This window comes from Pygocentrus nattereri, chromosome 3 (genome assembly GCF_015220715.1).
Source record: "Pygocentrus nattereri isolate fPygNat1 chromosome 3, fPygNat1.pri, whole genome shotgun sequence".
NCBI lineage: Eukaryota > Metazoa > Chordata > Actinopteri > Characiformes > Serrasalmidae > Pygocentrus > Pygocentrus nattereri.
In genome coordinates, this window is record NC_051213.1 from 46,266,670 (window position 1) to 46,283,258 (window position 16,589).

General features: G+C 41.0%; 1 protein-coding gene across 1 annotated transcript in view; it reads left to right on the top strand.

Moving 5' to 3' along the window:
* atp1a3b (ATPase Na+/K+ transporting subunit alpha 3b) overlaps positions 1-16,589 on the top strand; it is a 46,698-nt gene that overhangs the window by 15,312 nt on the left and 14,797 nt on the right. Inside the window, exons 2-11 of the mRNA XM_017706072.2 lie at positions 6,199-6,318; positions 7,907-7,966; positions 8,790-8,993; positions 10,434-10,547; positions 10,649-10,783; positions 11,109-11,226; positions 11,843-12,111; positions 14,180-14,378; positions 15,016-15,260; positions 16,165-16,357. Coding sequence (XP_017561561.1) covers positions 6,199-6,318; positions 7,907-7,966; positions 8,790-8,993; positions 10,434-10,547; positions 10,649-10,783; positions 11,109-11,226; positions 11,843-12,111; positions 14,180-14,378; positions 15,016-15,260; positions 16,165-16,357 — 1,657 coding nt within the window. The remainder of the gene's footprint in view (positions 1-6,198; positions 6,319-7,906; positions 7,967-8,789; positions 8,994-10,433; positions 10,548-10,648; positions 10,784-11,108; positions 11,227-11,842; positions 12,112-14,179; positions 14,379-15,015; positions 15,261-16,164; positions 16,358-16,589) is intronic.

Consider the following 16,589-nt stretch of genomic DNA (forward strand, 5'->3'; position numbering starts at 1 on the left):
GCTCAGCTTGTACATGAAGATGACTTTGTGAAGCAAAGCAAAGCCTTAAACATTAATAAACATTAGTATAGCCTAAAACATTACTTACATTGTCTGTTGCGTGTAAGGGCCCAGCCTGCGCCACCTGTCGCCAGCAGAGGGCAACGGTGGCAAGGTACCTTAAGTTCAGGGAACTCCAATTCCCAGAAGCCCTCGGGCTGATCAGGCCCAACCTGGCGCACCTGTGGACTCCTCTACTTAAGGCTGTGGCAAAGTTCAGCTGCTTGTCACACCTTTGCAGAGGGGTGACCGGTATGGTGCTCAGCCCAGGTGGGTATTTAAACTGAAAGGGAAACAGAAAGAGTTGCATGACGTGCACAATCTCCAAATTCACGCTCCATCGTCTCAATAAATTCCTTTAAGACGCTTTCTCACGGATTTTCCCCTCTGCCCTTTTGGTCCACCTCCACAGTGGCTGTTGTAAGGAGAAGTTAATGATATTACACGGCCACATAAAATAGGAAAATAGCCAAAGCATATAATTTAAGATGATTTTGACCTAAAACCTATTTTTATTCATTCTGTTCTTTATGCGAGATGTATATACTGCTTTGTACGGCAAAATAGTCCCCAAAGAAAACCTTTTTTCACCTTTTAAAAGTTGAAGACAAGTATAGCATCGCTTGAGAATTTAGATAGTAGATGAAATGATTCCTGTCAATCCTCTAGAATGAACAATTTCATGTCAAACCACTGTGAATTACTTCATTTACATCTCAATGGTTGAATTCTGCAGACTTTGTTTTAAATAGCTTTTAAGAAACGTAATAAATTATGTGTTTGTGACTCGGGTAGCCAAGGAGAGAGAGGCTACACTTGCTAGCTGCCTACACAGTAGCATTTCTAGCATATTAGCAACGCTGGGACATAATCTATTTTCAAATTAAGACATTCACACACTTGAATGAATGCTTTCCATGTTGTATCGTAGAGTAAACACAACTTTTCTCCATAACCTTTTACTTTTTCTGATCTTAAAAAGTGCAGTACTGCAGTAGGCTAAGTTACTTAGCTTGGGAGCTAGCTAGAGTATTAGCTAGCTTGTAAATGTAGATGTTTTTGTGAAGTTAATGCTAAAATTGTAAATGCCCTCTAATAATGAGGGATATATCCAAGATCTGAGGTTAGAATGACTCGGATGTGTCAAAGTGAGTGAAGTAGAGGTCGACTTAATGGCTTAGTGTTTGCTAGCTAGCTGCTTTGTTAGCTAGCTAGCTAGCTTATGTCTTGGTTAAAAGAAGTGAAATGGGCCAATAAACACTAAAAAAAGATGGTTCAAGGGCTCTTTAGTAAGGACAAATGTTTCATTTGGAACCATGAGTTCTGTATAGAGCCATTTCATGCTGAAATGGTTCTCTGTATGGTGCAGTGTGTTGTGTATATGGTTCTATATAGCACCAAAAAGGGTTGTGGATTGGTGCAGTGCCAAACTTGTAACAACAGAAGAGCCTTATTTGGTGCAATATAGAACCAATTTCATAAAGAACCATATACAGCAATTCTACACACACACACAAACACACACACACACACACACACACATATATATATATATATATATATATATATATATATATATATATATATATATATATATATATATATATATATATATATATATATATATATATAATCACTGCTATCAGAAAAAAAACCTTGTATCTCCATTTTTGTCGTTTTTCAGTTTTTGACATAATTTGAAAATGCCTGTTGCTCTTTAAATTGTTTGTAAATTTTATGATGAATGGACTTGAGGAATTAGCCCAAAATGACTTGGAAAAACCTCTGGTTCCATTGACTTGCATTACAAGTAAAGTATATTTTTTCCTTCTCCTGTAAAGTTAAAATTTTGATGCTACAAGGTTTTGTTCCAACAACAGTGACATATATATTGGTTTTGTGTGTGTATGTATGTGTGTGTGTGTGTGTGTGTGTGTGTGTGTGTGTGTGTGTGTGTGTGTATGTATGTATGTATGTATGTATGTATGTATGTATGTATGTATGTAGGTATGTATGTGTGTATGTGTGTGTATATATATATATATATATATATATATATATATGTGTATATATATATATATATATATATATATATATATATATATATATATATATATATATATATATATATATATATATATATATATATATATACACACACACATATATATATATATATATATATATATATATATATATATATATATATATATATATATAGTAAAATGTGTCCGTATATTCCGTCCTCTTCCTAGTTTCTGCCTCTATTGTAATCTATATCTCCGTGGATATCTCTCTCGTTCTGTCAATCCTTCCACCCCCACACTCCTCTCTCTTTCCATCTGTCCTCTCATGCCTTCTTTCTCTCCCTCCCTCCATCCGTCTCCCTTTCTCACCTGCTCATTCTTTTTTAATAGCCGTGTCACCTGGCGGCTCGCTCTGCGTGTGACGGTGCACATGCGATTGTGAACGTGTGCCCTTGTGTAGGTGGGTGTTAACAGGTGTGTCCTTGTACAGTTAAACAGGCCAAGTTGACTGGACTGGGTTTTCATGCTGCGCTGTGTAAAATAACCTGACGTCTAGGACAGCCATCAGGGCGCACATATAGAAACTTTAGAGAGTACATGGAGAACATACACCTGCACCGTTGCATATCATCTCCACAACCCATATATGATAAATTTGTATTTCATGTTTCTCTTTATGTCGATTTTACTTTACTTTATTTTATTGATATATGATAAATTTATATATGTTTATTTATGAAAAAGATCTATAGTGGTGACACAAGCATTCCAGTAAGAGTTTGATGGCAAATGATTACAGTTTTCTACAGGATACTGTACAAGTATTCTAGCTGAATGACTGTACGGACATTAAAATATATTATAAAAATATCCAGCGCCATAGACACTGTATAGTTTCTTGTAGTAGTACGGTGGATTTTTCATAAGGGTCAACTTGAGGTGTATAATTCATTCTGATTTGACCTAAGAACTTCACACACACGCTGAAATCAAGGCATAAAAATAAAGAGTCCAAATATTGTGGCACGGAAATCATACGTGTAAATATATTTGCATTGTATGTATTGGCGACCCCTGGTTCCATTCACCACCACTGTAAAGAAATCTGAGCCAGCAAGTTTCTCTACAATTTACATCAAACCACTATGAATTATTTGTTTCCATCTCAACACCTGAATCACGCGTTTCAACAAATGACTAAAGAATTTTTATTAAAAATTTGGTGGAATTTCCCTTTAAGTAGCTCAGCCAAGTCACTGACAGCACAGCGCGCATTTTGAATTGTAACGGTTTTTGGTCGTCGGGCAGCTTCAGTTTAACTTTAATTCACTCAGCGCCCCAAGAAAACATACATGAAGGGTGAAAAGCAGCCAGACATTCACAAAAAGGTAGTAAACAGGACTGTATGTGAAGGAAGGGGAGCTGCTGGGTATCCTAGCTAACATTAACTCCAAAAGTCAGCGGCAAAAAAGGCAATTTTGGATGTAGCTAGTGAAGTGAAGCTAACGGTGGCTAAAGCCGAGGGTCTTCTGAGGGAACGCTGCCAGGCTCGGCATCACCTGCACACGGTCTAAAACAAAGGTTTCAGGTTTTAATAGTACTGTTTATCTTGTAAGCCCTTTCCGTCTAAGACAGGTTACATATTTGGAAATTATTTAACCTCGGCTTACCCCTAAAAAAAAAAACAGCACTCTTTCTTGAACGAAAACGCGAGCTTTACAAGGTTTGAGGAGAAAAGGGCACGTTTAGCTAAGCTAACTCGTTTGAGAAGGTTTTCCTTCCTTCAGGCTCATGAACAGGGCCGGGATGTTTTACTGGAAGTGCCTCGTAACAGACTGAAACAGCGATGGGGATTCAATTTCAAAAGAATCGATTCTTCGAAATGAACTCGGAGTCGGCTCTTGCGTCCCAAACTGCATGTTCTACTGATTTATACCGTACACACTGTACTAAAGGGATGGATGGACTTCTAACGGTGGCGTGCTGGTTTTGGCTATTTAGTTTGACTGTATGCGGTCTGGGACGCAGCAAACTGTTCTAACAAAAACAGATTGTTAGTTAACTAGAACGCCTGGCTCTGGCACCAAGTTAAGTAGAGCCGAGGAGTCGACTCCTTCAACTCCAGCGGGAGGAACGGAGAGTGGGAGTCGACTCTAGGAAAGCGGGAGTCATGCATCGCTAGACTAAAATAGCGCCTTTCCGCCTCTGAGGAAGCCGTGCTGGCTCTCCTGGAAGCTCAGTATTGATCAGTATGGTCAGGCTAAAGTCAGCCTCCTGCTTTTAATGAGGCCACTTCACCTAAAATAGGCCCGCTGATTCACACGGGAGTCATGCTGGCTCTGATCCTTCTCCAGGAGGAAGCAGCAAATCCAGACTGACTCCCTGCCTGGTGCCTAGAATTACGCGCAGGGTGGGCGTTGGACAGAGTTGATGCTCCCGACCCTTACATAAAGTGGATTTTCAGGAAATTTGTTTCCCTGGTACTTAAAATGCTTTGAGCAGAAATACTGCAGCTAATGTGTGAGTTAATGTGTAGCCCCTGAACATAACAGACACACACACACACACACACACACATACACACACACACACAGGTACAATCGTGTGTAAAAGTTTGGGCACTCCTGAACAAATTTCTGGCTGACTTTTAAAAAATGACATATTTTAATGCACAACTGAAGTTTATTTGCTGAATTTAACATAATGGGGGAAAACATTTTATATGTTATGCTTATTTCCCACCCCCATTATATTAAATGCGGCAAATAAATAGAAATTATGCTGTAAAATTATCAGAAAAATAGTTTTTTTCCCCCATTTTTCCATTTTAAAATTTTCACTTGGAAAATCAACAGAACGTGTAATACGTTTCCTTTTCGACTGTAGTGATAGGATCTAATGTAAGGCTAATTTAATTGCTTACCTTCCTGAAACATATCATTTCTTGGAGAATGCAATTGGGCAGTAATAGATTCATAAATACACACATTCAGACATAGATTGGGCAGATGAGGCGAATGCAAAGCCTTTGAAATATGTTTTTATTAAGTTTGCATCAGAAGAAATCGCAGCTTTCTCCTTTTATGGGCGCAAGAAGTCTTTAAAGTGTCCGTCTTGGAATACTGGCATTCGTATTAGACTGTACTGGATAATAGGAAATAGAAAATCAGTGCCATCACTCGTCCCTAAAGCCTGACCAGTGCGAGAAGGGACTGGAGGAAAGGGACGGCCGAGGTTTAAAAAAGCAGTGGAAGGGAACAATTATCCTGATTATGACTCTCACATCTGCTGACAGCTGCTTTAGTGAAGGAAGATGAGGCTAAATCGCCTCAAATCTCATTTCAGTGCCCATTTTAGCGCTAATGATGAGATTTATTATTGCTGAGGCTCATTTAGGCTGAGAGAACCCGAGCGCACGTACAGCAGAGATCGTGTTTGATCTTTCATCTCTCGTGCTGATAAAGGACAAAGAGAGACCATGCATCAATTAATGAGCTTTTGAAGCATGAAAGCGTTTCAGTACAACTTGGTTAACCTGTGTGTGTGTGTGCGTGTGCGTGTGCGTGTGCGTGTGAGCGAGAGCTTATGGGGTCTGCGCCACCCTTCACACCGTTTCATCTAGTTTAGATCAGGGACTGAGACAAACCGGCGAATCTAATCAGAGGCTCTTTGATGAAGACAATGAGTCATCTTAGGTCTTTGTCCATGTGTGTGTCCTGAAATCACTTAAAGCACCTAAAAACGTAACCTGAGATCTGAGAAATGACGATAAAGAGCAGAAAAGTCTTTTAGTGTATCGCTGTTGACGGGAGAAAATCTCCGTTTTTTTTGTCGTTTTTCAGTTTTTGACATAATTCGAGAAATGCCTGTTGCCCTTTACATTGTGTGCAAATTTCATGATGAACGGACCAAAAGAAACGGCTCGGAAAAAATTCTGGTTCCATTGACTTACATTGAAAGTAAAGTAGGTTATTTTCCCTCTCCTGTAAAGTTACGTTCTGGAGATGCAAGGTTTTGTTCAAGGTCTGACAGCAGCGACATGTTTGAGAGAGAGGATATGTAAGTTATTTTTCGTGGGTGCACAGCTGTTTTCCTCTGCCCTGAGTGACGGGATGCCCTGTGTGTGTTTCAGTATGGGCGGTCAGACAGCTACCGCGTGGCTACCACGCAGGACAAAGATGATAAGAGCTCCCCCAACAAGAAGAAGAAAGGGACAAAGGATCTGGATGATCTGAAGAAGGAAGTTCCTTTGGTAAGACACCGATTTCCACACAGATTATCAGGGGCTTGGCAAATAAAAATGTGTCTCTTTCATTTCATGCAAATTAAGATCGAGAGACCCACAACGGGGGAATTTCACCTCCGCGTTTAACCCATCTGTGCAGTGAAACACCACATACACACTAGGGGGCAGTGTGCCCACTTGCCCGGAGCAGTGGGCAGACCTATCCATGGCACCTGTGGAGCAGTTGGTGGTTGGGTGTCTTGCTCAAGGGCATTTCAGTCACGTGCTGTCGGCTCAAGGAATCGAACGACCTTCGGGTCACAAGGCCGGTTTCCTAACCCCCAGCGCACGACTGAACTGTTAACATGCACACCTGAAGTGGCCAAACTGGCTGATCTTGCTTCCCAGCTCTCGATACATACTAGCTCCCAACTGACGGCAGGCACGTTATTCACTGCTGCCCTATAAAAGGGTTAACCACCAATCAAAAATCAGAATTTATGTTGCTTTGATAAAACCCAGGACAAGACTCCAAGGGAAGAAAACCTCTTTCATGCTTTTGTTTTCATATTTATTTGCCTCAACTCAACTGATAAAGTTTACATTCTCTTGTGATGTAAGCAGACCTTTTTTAAAGCTGACGGCTTTATGGGCGCAAGAAGTCTTTAAAGTGTCCGTCTTGGATTACTAGCATTCGTATTAGACTGTACTGGATAATGGGAAATAGAAAATCAGTGCCATCACTCGTCCCTAAAGCCTGACCAGTGCGAGAAGGGACTGGAGGAAAGGGACGGCCAAGGTTTAAAAAAAGCAGTGGAGGGGATCAATTATCCTGATTATGACTCTCACATCTGCTGACAGCTGCTTTAGTGAAGGAAGATGAGGCTAAATCGCCTCAAATCTCATTTCAGTACCCATTTTAGTGCTAATGATGAGAATGACTGACTAAAAGTGCTACAGCATCAGTCAGAAATGAACATTTTTAATGTTTTTTTTTATTTTATTTTCCTCAACCCATCACTACATACTGACAACTTTGGAAAATAATTCTGTCCTAAATAATCTGTCTATATGCTAGTATGTTATAATTGTGACAAGCCTACATGAAAGTTTAAAAAAAGCCCCTGAAATATTAGGACGAGGGCAAAAATGCACGAAATTAAAAAAATATGCATTAGGGATGTTTTATTTTAAGCTGTCTGATCAGATATGTCACAGATTAGTCCAAGCAGAATTCTTCAAAAAAGGCACCGGTTCACTCAGTGACACTAAGGCGGACGATGTACGTTAAATACGTGCTTTTTGACGAAAAAAATCTAGATTAATTTCTGAATCTCTTGCAGCTTCAGACCTACTGAGCAATCCAGTGAGCATTCCCAGCACCTGAATACTGCAAACGTCATAACGACTCTTGCTTGCGTTCGTAAGGTTGAAAAAAGATGCACTCATAAAGGTCAAAATTGCCTGTATAAGTCCAAGAGTCAGAGACTTCCCTTGTAAAACAAGGGAAAGTTTTACTGCCGTCCAGGACTTTTACAGTCTCAGTAAATGCCCAGTTGGCCAAAACACACACAAAAAGCTTTCCTCAGTCATTTCTGTGTTCTCCCCTGTTCAGACAGAACACAAGATGTCCGTAGAAGAAGTATGCCGGAAATTCCAGACGGATATAGTTCAGGTGAGTGTATCTCTCATTCACATGCACTTGCGCTCAAGAAGAATACATCCAGTATATGTTCATTCTGGGGTGATGTCTTAATATGTCCACTAGGTGGCACTGTAATGCAGCCCTTCCACAGGGAGATGAGCTGGTACATGCACTTCATACACACCGATCGGGCATATCAATAAAACCTCATTGTCCATTTTATCAGCTCCACTTACTGTATAGCTGCACTTTGTAGTTCTACAGTTACAGACTGTAGTCCATCTGTTTCTCTGATACTTAGTTAGCCCCCTCTTACCTGCTGTGCCCCCTTTTAGCACTGCTGTGTCTGATCCACTCAGACCAGCGCAACACACTAACACACCACCACCACGTTAGTGTTATTGCAGTGCTCTTAATGATCCACCACCCAAATAGTACCTGCTCTTTGAGGGTCCATGGGGGTCCTGATCACTGAAGAACACGGTAACAGAGTATCAGAGAAACAGATGGACTACAGTCTGTAACTGTAGAACTACAAAGTGCAACTATACAGTAAGTGGAGCTGATAAACTGGACAAAGAGCGTAGAAACGAGGAGGTGGTCAGAATGTTACGCCTGATCAGTGTATAAATAAATTGTCACATACAGTTTGTGAAACAGCTTCTATAAACACAAACAGCAGCAGATACTTTATAGACGACTGTGGCGCTGTCAGTGTCCTGCTGTGTAATAAGAGTGTCTAAAGTAGGAATAACAATATTTCATCCAATGCAGTTATATTATATATGGACATAAATCTAGATGAATAAAATCATTTTAGCTGTAATATTTACTCTCTTTCTGTCTCATTTAGGGTCTGACTAATGCAAAGGCAGCAGAGTTTCTGCAACGAGATGGCCCGAACGCTCTGACCCCTCCCCCTACTACTCCAGAGTGGGTGAAGTTCTGCAGACAGCTCTTCGGGGGCTTCTCCATCCTGCTGTGGATCGGTGCCATCCTCTGCTTCTTGGCCTACGCCATCCAGGCCGCCACTGAGGACGAACCGGCTGGGGACAATGTAAGAGTCACATTAGGGCTGCAGCTATTCGCTATTTCTGTTACTGTCTTCAGTTAACTGACTAGCAGAAGTCCTGCAGTGTGGGTGCTTTTCTTTTAAAGGTCCCTGCAACTGTATTGTACAATTAAAATGACATAGCTTTGCATTATGCTTCAGTGTACCGTGCCGAACTCACACTTGGGGCACACCGGATGTAGCCTTGCTTGGTTTCTCTCCATTTACCTTCAATATCAATGTAAATTCTGGTTGTGTGACGGCAGTTTCTTCTTTTGTGGCTCATCAAAGCAGTATTAGCCATATGTTGACATTTCATGTTATCGTTGACTAACCGTAGCCTTTACGTATACATGTAAACAGAATATGAACTAATGAACCTAGATAGACACGAATACCTCACAAATGCATACTTTGCATCAGTCATATTCAGTGGTGGACAGTAACTCAGTAAATGTAATTAGTTTCTGTACTTTAGTATTTTTGGTGTATCTGTACTGAAGTTTCTCCAGTCTGGGCGACTTTCTCCTTTCACTCCACTACATTTCAGAGTCTAATATCCGACTTTTTCCTCCTACATTCTGAGAAATCTGTCGTTCCTCTTGGTTTCTGTGTGTATAAAAACGTCACATGTCAAAACGAAAGAAGCGCAAAGCCAGAGCACCAATCAGGGCCCAGCGGTCACTTTGTTTAGAGCTGGTTTTGACCTGTTGGTCATACCGACCCAGTGCAGCACGCAGTTCAACGTCAGCGCAGCAGCGTAAAACTTTGGGAGAGTCTGTTCAACATAAATGATGAACTAACCTAACTTTGTGTAAATAGAGCACAATATAGAAATATGTCCACATATGCAGTCGAGACTGACGCGGCTTTTTTCTGAATTTCTACAAACACCATTTCATTTTATAGTAAATGAGTTTGGGCTGGTTTATGTTTATGAACAGACGCCTACAGATCAACATAGTAAAGGAGCTCATCTGTGATCCTGAGTTTAAAGCCAGTTTTTACTAAACTTGTAAGTTGCATTATGTTAATTAATTTTTTAGTACTTTTACTTTTGATGCTTAAGTACATTTGAAGGCAAATACTTTAGTACTTTTACTCAAGTGGAGGTCTAAAGGGAGGAACTTCTACTTCTACTGGAGTAATATTTTACCTTGGATATCTACTTTAACTCCAGTACAGGATTTGTGTACTTTTGTTTTTTCAGTTTTTGACATAAGTTGAAAACATCTGTTGTTCTTTATGTTGTGTGTACATTTCATGAAGAATAGACCAAAAAAAAATTTCTGGTTCCATTGACTTACATTAAAAGTAAAGTACGTTTTTCCCTTCTCCTTTGAAGTTACCATTTTGGAGATACAAGGTTTTCTTCTGACATCAGCGACATGCTTTCTATCACTAGATGAAGTATCAATAAATCAAGTGTTCCTCTGTCTCCCTCAGCTGTACCTGGGTATCGTGCTGTCGGCCGTGGTCATCATCACCGGCTGCTTCTCGTACTTTCAGGAGGCCAAGAGCTCAAAGATCATGGAGTCCTTCAAGAACATGGTGCCTCAGGTACTGTCCGCTCACTGTTTGTTCACCAGATGCCGTGGTTTGAGAGCACACGCTGTGTTGAGTGTGTGTGTGTGTGTGTGTAATGCTCTCTCTACCTGCAGCAAGCTTTGGTGATCCGTGAAGGAGAGAAGATGCAGATTAATGCGGAGGAAGTGGTGGCAGGAGATCTTGTGGAGGTGAAAGGAGGAGACAGGATTCCTGCTGACCTTCGGATCATCTCCTCGCATGGCTGCAAGGTACACACATATATATATATATATATACACACACACACAAAAGTACACATACAGTGGTGCGTGAATGTTTGTGTACATCCTTTAGAATTTTCTATATTTCTGCATTAATTTGAATCCTAATAGTAGATAAATAGAACCAAAACCAACAAGACAAAAATATAAGACTCATTTATTTATTGAGGAAAATGATCCAATACCACGTAGCTGGGAGTGGCAAAAGTATGTGGACCTTTGCTTTCAATATCTGGTGTCCTACAATGTCAGGACCTTGTTGGACGAAATAAGGCAGTTAAACTGAGAGATTCTGAGCTGAGTGTGTTTGCAGGTGGATAACTCTTCTCTGACTGGCGAATCAGAGCCACAGACACGATCGCCCGACTGCACCCACGACAACCCGTTGGAAACCCGCAATATTGCCTTCTTCTCCACCAACTGTGTAGAGGGTACTGGCTCTTTTTCATACATTCATTCGTTCATACACTCTCACCAACTTACTTACTCTTTCAACTGAATTCTGTTCAGCTGAGATGAATTCATCTGTATTTTTTGCTTTATTCTTTTTCTTGCGTCACTAAAAGCAAGAATTACATCTCAGCTTGTTCGTCAAGGATGAATAAACTCCAGAACTTATTTATCTTTGACGTCCTTCATATATAACAGCAAACATAGCGCATCTTACAGTTCAACCAGAAATTTAATTTGCGTCAATGTCCTCTAACCTCACATGCAAATCACACACATAATTTCAGATTACATAACTCAACATGGCAACTGTGTGATGAAACATGTTTGCGCAGTGCTAAATGGTGGGTCATAAGCTTTCATTGCTTGATAGCTACATTAGCCTCGTAGCTTTAGCACAAAGCTAACAAAACTAACTCAAGACACCAAATATTTCTTGGCTGATTAGCTTGATGTATTATTTGGCCAGAAATGAACAAACCATCCATTAATTGTTGACCAAATTACAATATTTCTGGTGGAACTGCCCCTCTTAGAGTGTGTGATCATTTACTACATTCAGCTGACTGAATGTGCCGGACTGTCTCTCGTTCTCAGGAACTGCACGTGGTATTGTTGTATGCACTGGTGACCGTACAGTGATGGGCCGCATTGCCACTCTGACCTCCGGCCTGGAGACGGGGAAGACACCCATCGCCAAGGAGATTGAGCACTTCATCCATATCATTACCGGCGTGGCCGTCTTTCTGGGAGTCTCCTTCTTCATTCTGTCCATCATCCTGGGCTATTCCTGGCTTGAGGCCGTCATCTTCCTCATCGGCATTATCGTGGCTAATGTGCCTGAGGGACTGCTAGCTACTGTCACTGTGAGCATTCTTTAAAATTACGCACGATTATTCACACACATACACTCCCACATTATGTTTAAGCTGTTGTATGGTTAATACACGCACATACACAATCTAAGCCGGTTATCTTCTGGGTCACGGGGGGTCCAGCGCTCATTGGGCAGAAGGCAGGAAACACCCTGGACCATCACAGGTGTTACAACCTAGGATGGCTCGCTTTAAAATGGTTGCAACACATAAAGGGAACACAAGAGAAGTGAAGAGTCCAGAACAGAATTAGTGTTTTAAATCAAGAGGTGTGTTTATTAAAACTCACAAAACATCCAACCATAACAGGCACACACAGGGCCTAGATATGTTGAGGCCTACCGGTGACAGTGCCAAAGGAAAGAAAACAAAACATTAATCTAAGCTATAGTTATTCTAAACAAATCCCAAATACTTGAACTAACAAACAAAAGTACAAATGGGGCACCCGCCTGCTAACCTGGTGTATCCATACACACAGACGGCTACGTGATGACCTCAACCTTACTTGTTGGACTCCTCAGGTTGGCGTAGGGTTGGATATCGTGTAACAATAAGCTATGTGATGTGTGCTGTTAGAGACGGCAGATCAGAAACGTTCCACAAGGAATGAGAAAGACATGATGGCACACAGCAAACACATGGCAGTGGTGGTAGCAGCAGGGAACCAGAGGCACGCACAGCATAGGCACCACTTCCTGTGTGAGCTCTGGCTGCCGTCTTGGTAGTGACTGCAGATTATATAGCCCTTTGCTCCTCCCATGAAGGTCAGGTGGACTATCAACCTGCAAGAACAAAGGCGCACACACACACACACACACACACACACACACACACACACACACACACACACACACACACACAGAACATACCCAGCACCCTAACAGTGCCAGACCTACATGTAACAACAGGGCAGTCACACACACACATACATCACACCGAGGGGCATTTTAGCATCTCAAGTTCCCCTGACTGCATGTCTTTGGACTGGAGTACCCGAAAGAAACCCACGCAGACACAGGCAGAACATGCAGACTCCACACAGAGAGGACACTGGTCACCCGGCCGGGGAATCAAACCCAGGCCCTTCTTACTGTGAGGTGGCAGCACTACCCACTGCGCACTTCGTACCATCCTTATTATAGTTACAATATTATAATAAATAATATTATTACAATTAAAGGTATTTTAGATGTTTTGGCCAGTTTATTTTCTAACAAAAATTCATTAAATGATAAACATCATATAGTAATTAGTAATTTATAGTCATTTTTGGTCATCTGTCTTGAGATTGGTCACCAGTTTCAAAATGTTCAGGATCTTGATGTTCAGTCTATTTGTGATGTAATGCAGTTTTCTCAGACGTTTTAGAATGATCTGCAACAGGGGTGTCCAAAGTCTGGCCCTAGCACCAAATGTGAAATGTGGCCCACAAGCCAGGACCTTGCCGTTCTTCCTTTCACCTGATGGTGGCAGCTGACCTGACCTGCAGCTTCTTTTACTGAACAACATTTAGTCAAGACTACAGACATAAAGCTCAAACTAAACAGCGACAACTGGTCATTTTGGCGGGATGGAAAACTTTTCATGAGATTAAATTCAGTCATTTAGTAAACATTTAGCCTTTAAGGTCAAACAACCGTGTGGCTATGCAGCATTTATTCAAGCTGTATTTTTACAGTTTAAAGTGCTTATCGATCCAAACTGTTCTGAATGAACAATCCAGGAATAAAAGAAGCCTTGTGCATCTTTTATGCAGTGATAGGAAACACAGCAGCTCACATAAAACTCTTATGTGCTGATATTTTGAAAACATTTTGAATCATTTGTGAATGACAGGTCGGCCCTTAGGTATTTTTGACACAGTACTGGCCCTCTTTGAAAAAAGTTTGGACACCCCTGATCCACAGCTCTAGATAAATGCTCATTTTCTATAAGTTCTAAAGGTCGTAGAGGACAGCGTCATATTACAGTCAGTGAGTCACAGGTTTTTAACAGAAACATACAGTACAGGTATGAAACACAGTCAGTCCTTTTAATCTTTCTTTTTGTCTGCCAGGTGTGTTTGACTCTCACAGCGAAGCGCATGGCTCGGAAGAACTGTCTGGTAAAGAACCTGGAGGCTGTAGAGACCCTGGGCTCTACTTCTACCATCTGCTCGGACAAGACCGGAACTCTCACGCAGAACCGTATGACCGTGGCCCACATGTGGTTTGACAACCAGATTCATGAGGCTGACACCACCGAGGATCAGTCCGGTTAGTGGCCTTCAACACATCACTGTGAGCTGGGGCTGCAACTCAATCATTCTCAGATCAAGTAATCTATTAATTAAGCTACTAATTGAACCATTATGCCTTCTGCAGTTTCCTGTGGCACCTGATTGTTGTCTGGAAATTTGAATAACCCATAATAAATGACTCTATTATCCATGCCGTAAGAATCATATAATCTGTTTATTTTGCAGCTGTATGAGCTAAGCTGAGAACCTTGAGATTTTTTTATAATGAGGTCAAAAATGTAAAATAAAGGCAGCAGCAATGAGGCGTCAACATCCCATATATTTTGTGATGCTTTTGCATTCTTTTTTTTTTTTTCATAATAAATACCGATAATGTCAATCAAAGCCTAATTACACTGCAGAAAATGTAGGGTTTGATCATAAAAAGGTTGCTGGGCTGCCTTAAAATTGCGAGTTAGCTGAACTTGTAATAGGAGCTAACAGAACAAGAATCTGCGTCTTATTCTCTGACATGATTTTAAAGTTGCAAGAGATTTAAAGTGGCAAGTTTTGAAAGCAAAAAAGGGGCACAGTTGCATACAAGAGATCTTGCAGGTCAACATACACAGCATACACTTATCACCCCATCTGAACATTAACTTCCTTTTTTGTAGGTGCATCGTTCGATAAGACATCAGTGACGTGGGTGTCTCTGGCTCGTGTGGCGTCCCTGTGTAACAGGGCAGTGTTTAAGGCAGGCCAAGATTCTCTGCCTATCTTGAAGAGGGACGTGGCCGGTGATGCCTCAGAGTCCGCTCTGCTGAAGTGTATTGAGCTGTCCTGCGGCTCAGTGAAACACATGAGGGAGAAGAACAAGAAAGTAGCCGAGATCCCATTCAACTCCACCAACAAATACCAGGTATGTGTTTAATCCTTTAAACATAGTCATATCAATCAGTTATTAATCATAATGCTGTCGGAACAATACCTCGTATCTCCAAAACTGTAACTTTACAGGAGAAGAAAAAACTTTTAATGTAAGTCAGTGGAACCACAATTTTTCCTGAGTCATTTTGGGTTGTTTCTTTTCATCCATTCATCATAAAATTCACACACAATGTAAAGAGGAGCAGGTACTTTTAAATCATGATGAAAAAAAATTAAAAAGAACAAAAGTGGAGATCTGACAGCAGCGATAAGCTGTATTATACATGAATTACTCTGGAACTTCTGTAAGAGGTTTGTAGTTAAGAGTTTTTTTAAGATTTTTACATTTTAACTGTCAATGAGTCCTTAGAGTTAAAATGATTAGAACAAACTAGCTCCATTTAGCAAATTCACTCATTTATTCCAAGACATGATGGAATTTAGCAGTTCTTAAACCAAGGTGTGAAATACAGGGGGTCCTACTTAACCTCTTGGACCTGCTGAATGTCTCAGAGTCTAAATTCTGGGGGCTCCCTGAAAATATACTTATTTTGATGTGACACTCAAATACAGTTTCAGGGTGCGCGCACTGATGTTGCGACTTGTGGATGTACGCCTCTGAACTTGGTGCTCATTGCACCCGAGGCACTGAATTCAAAGTGAAGTTTCGCCTCTATGGTGCGGTTACATTTAAAGTAGTCAGCCAATGTGGGACCCCAAAAAAAAAACAGGATATTTTGCACATTGTCTTAAACAACAAGATAAAATATCTTGGCGTACAATGCCACCACAGCCCTCCATCAAAAACATACCTCTTCTTTTCTTTTTAGTCTTATCGAAAACCCACAGCTGTGATTCATAATACTGTTATACACTTCCTTCTCTCTCTTTCGTAGCTGTCTATCCATGAGACGGAGGACCCCAATGATAACCGCTATCTGCTCGTGATGAAGGGTGCGCCAGAGCGCATCCTGGACCGCTGCTCCACCATCATGATACAGGGCAAAGAGCAACCCATGGACGAGGAGATGAAGGAGGCCTTCCAGAATGCCTACCTGGAGCTGGGAGGATTGGGAGAGAGAGTGCTGGGTGAGGAGGAAGGGAGATAATGAAATGATAAGACTCAGGCCGATTAAAAAATAATCAAATAATCAAATTGAGCTGAATTAAAGTGAGAGAAACAGAAAAATGCTTCTGTTATACACTACAACAAAAGTGGTAATCAGTATTTTCTATAATACTGATTCTAATTCTATAATAAGCCAACGGAGTTGTAGATGAATATATAAAATAAATAAAATATCACTGTTGTTGGGACAAA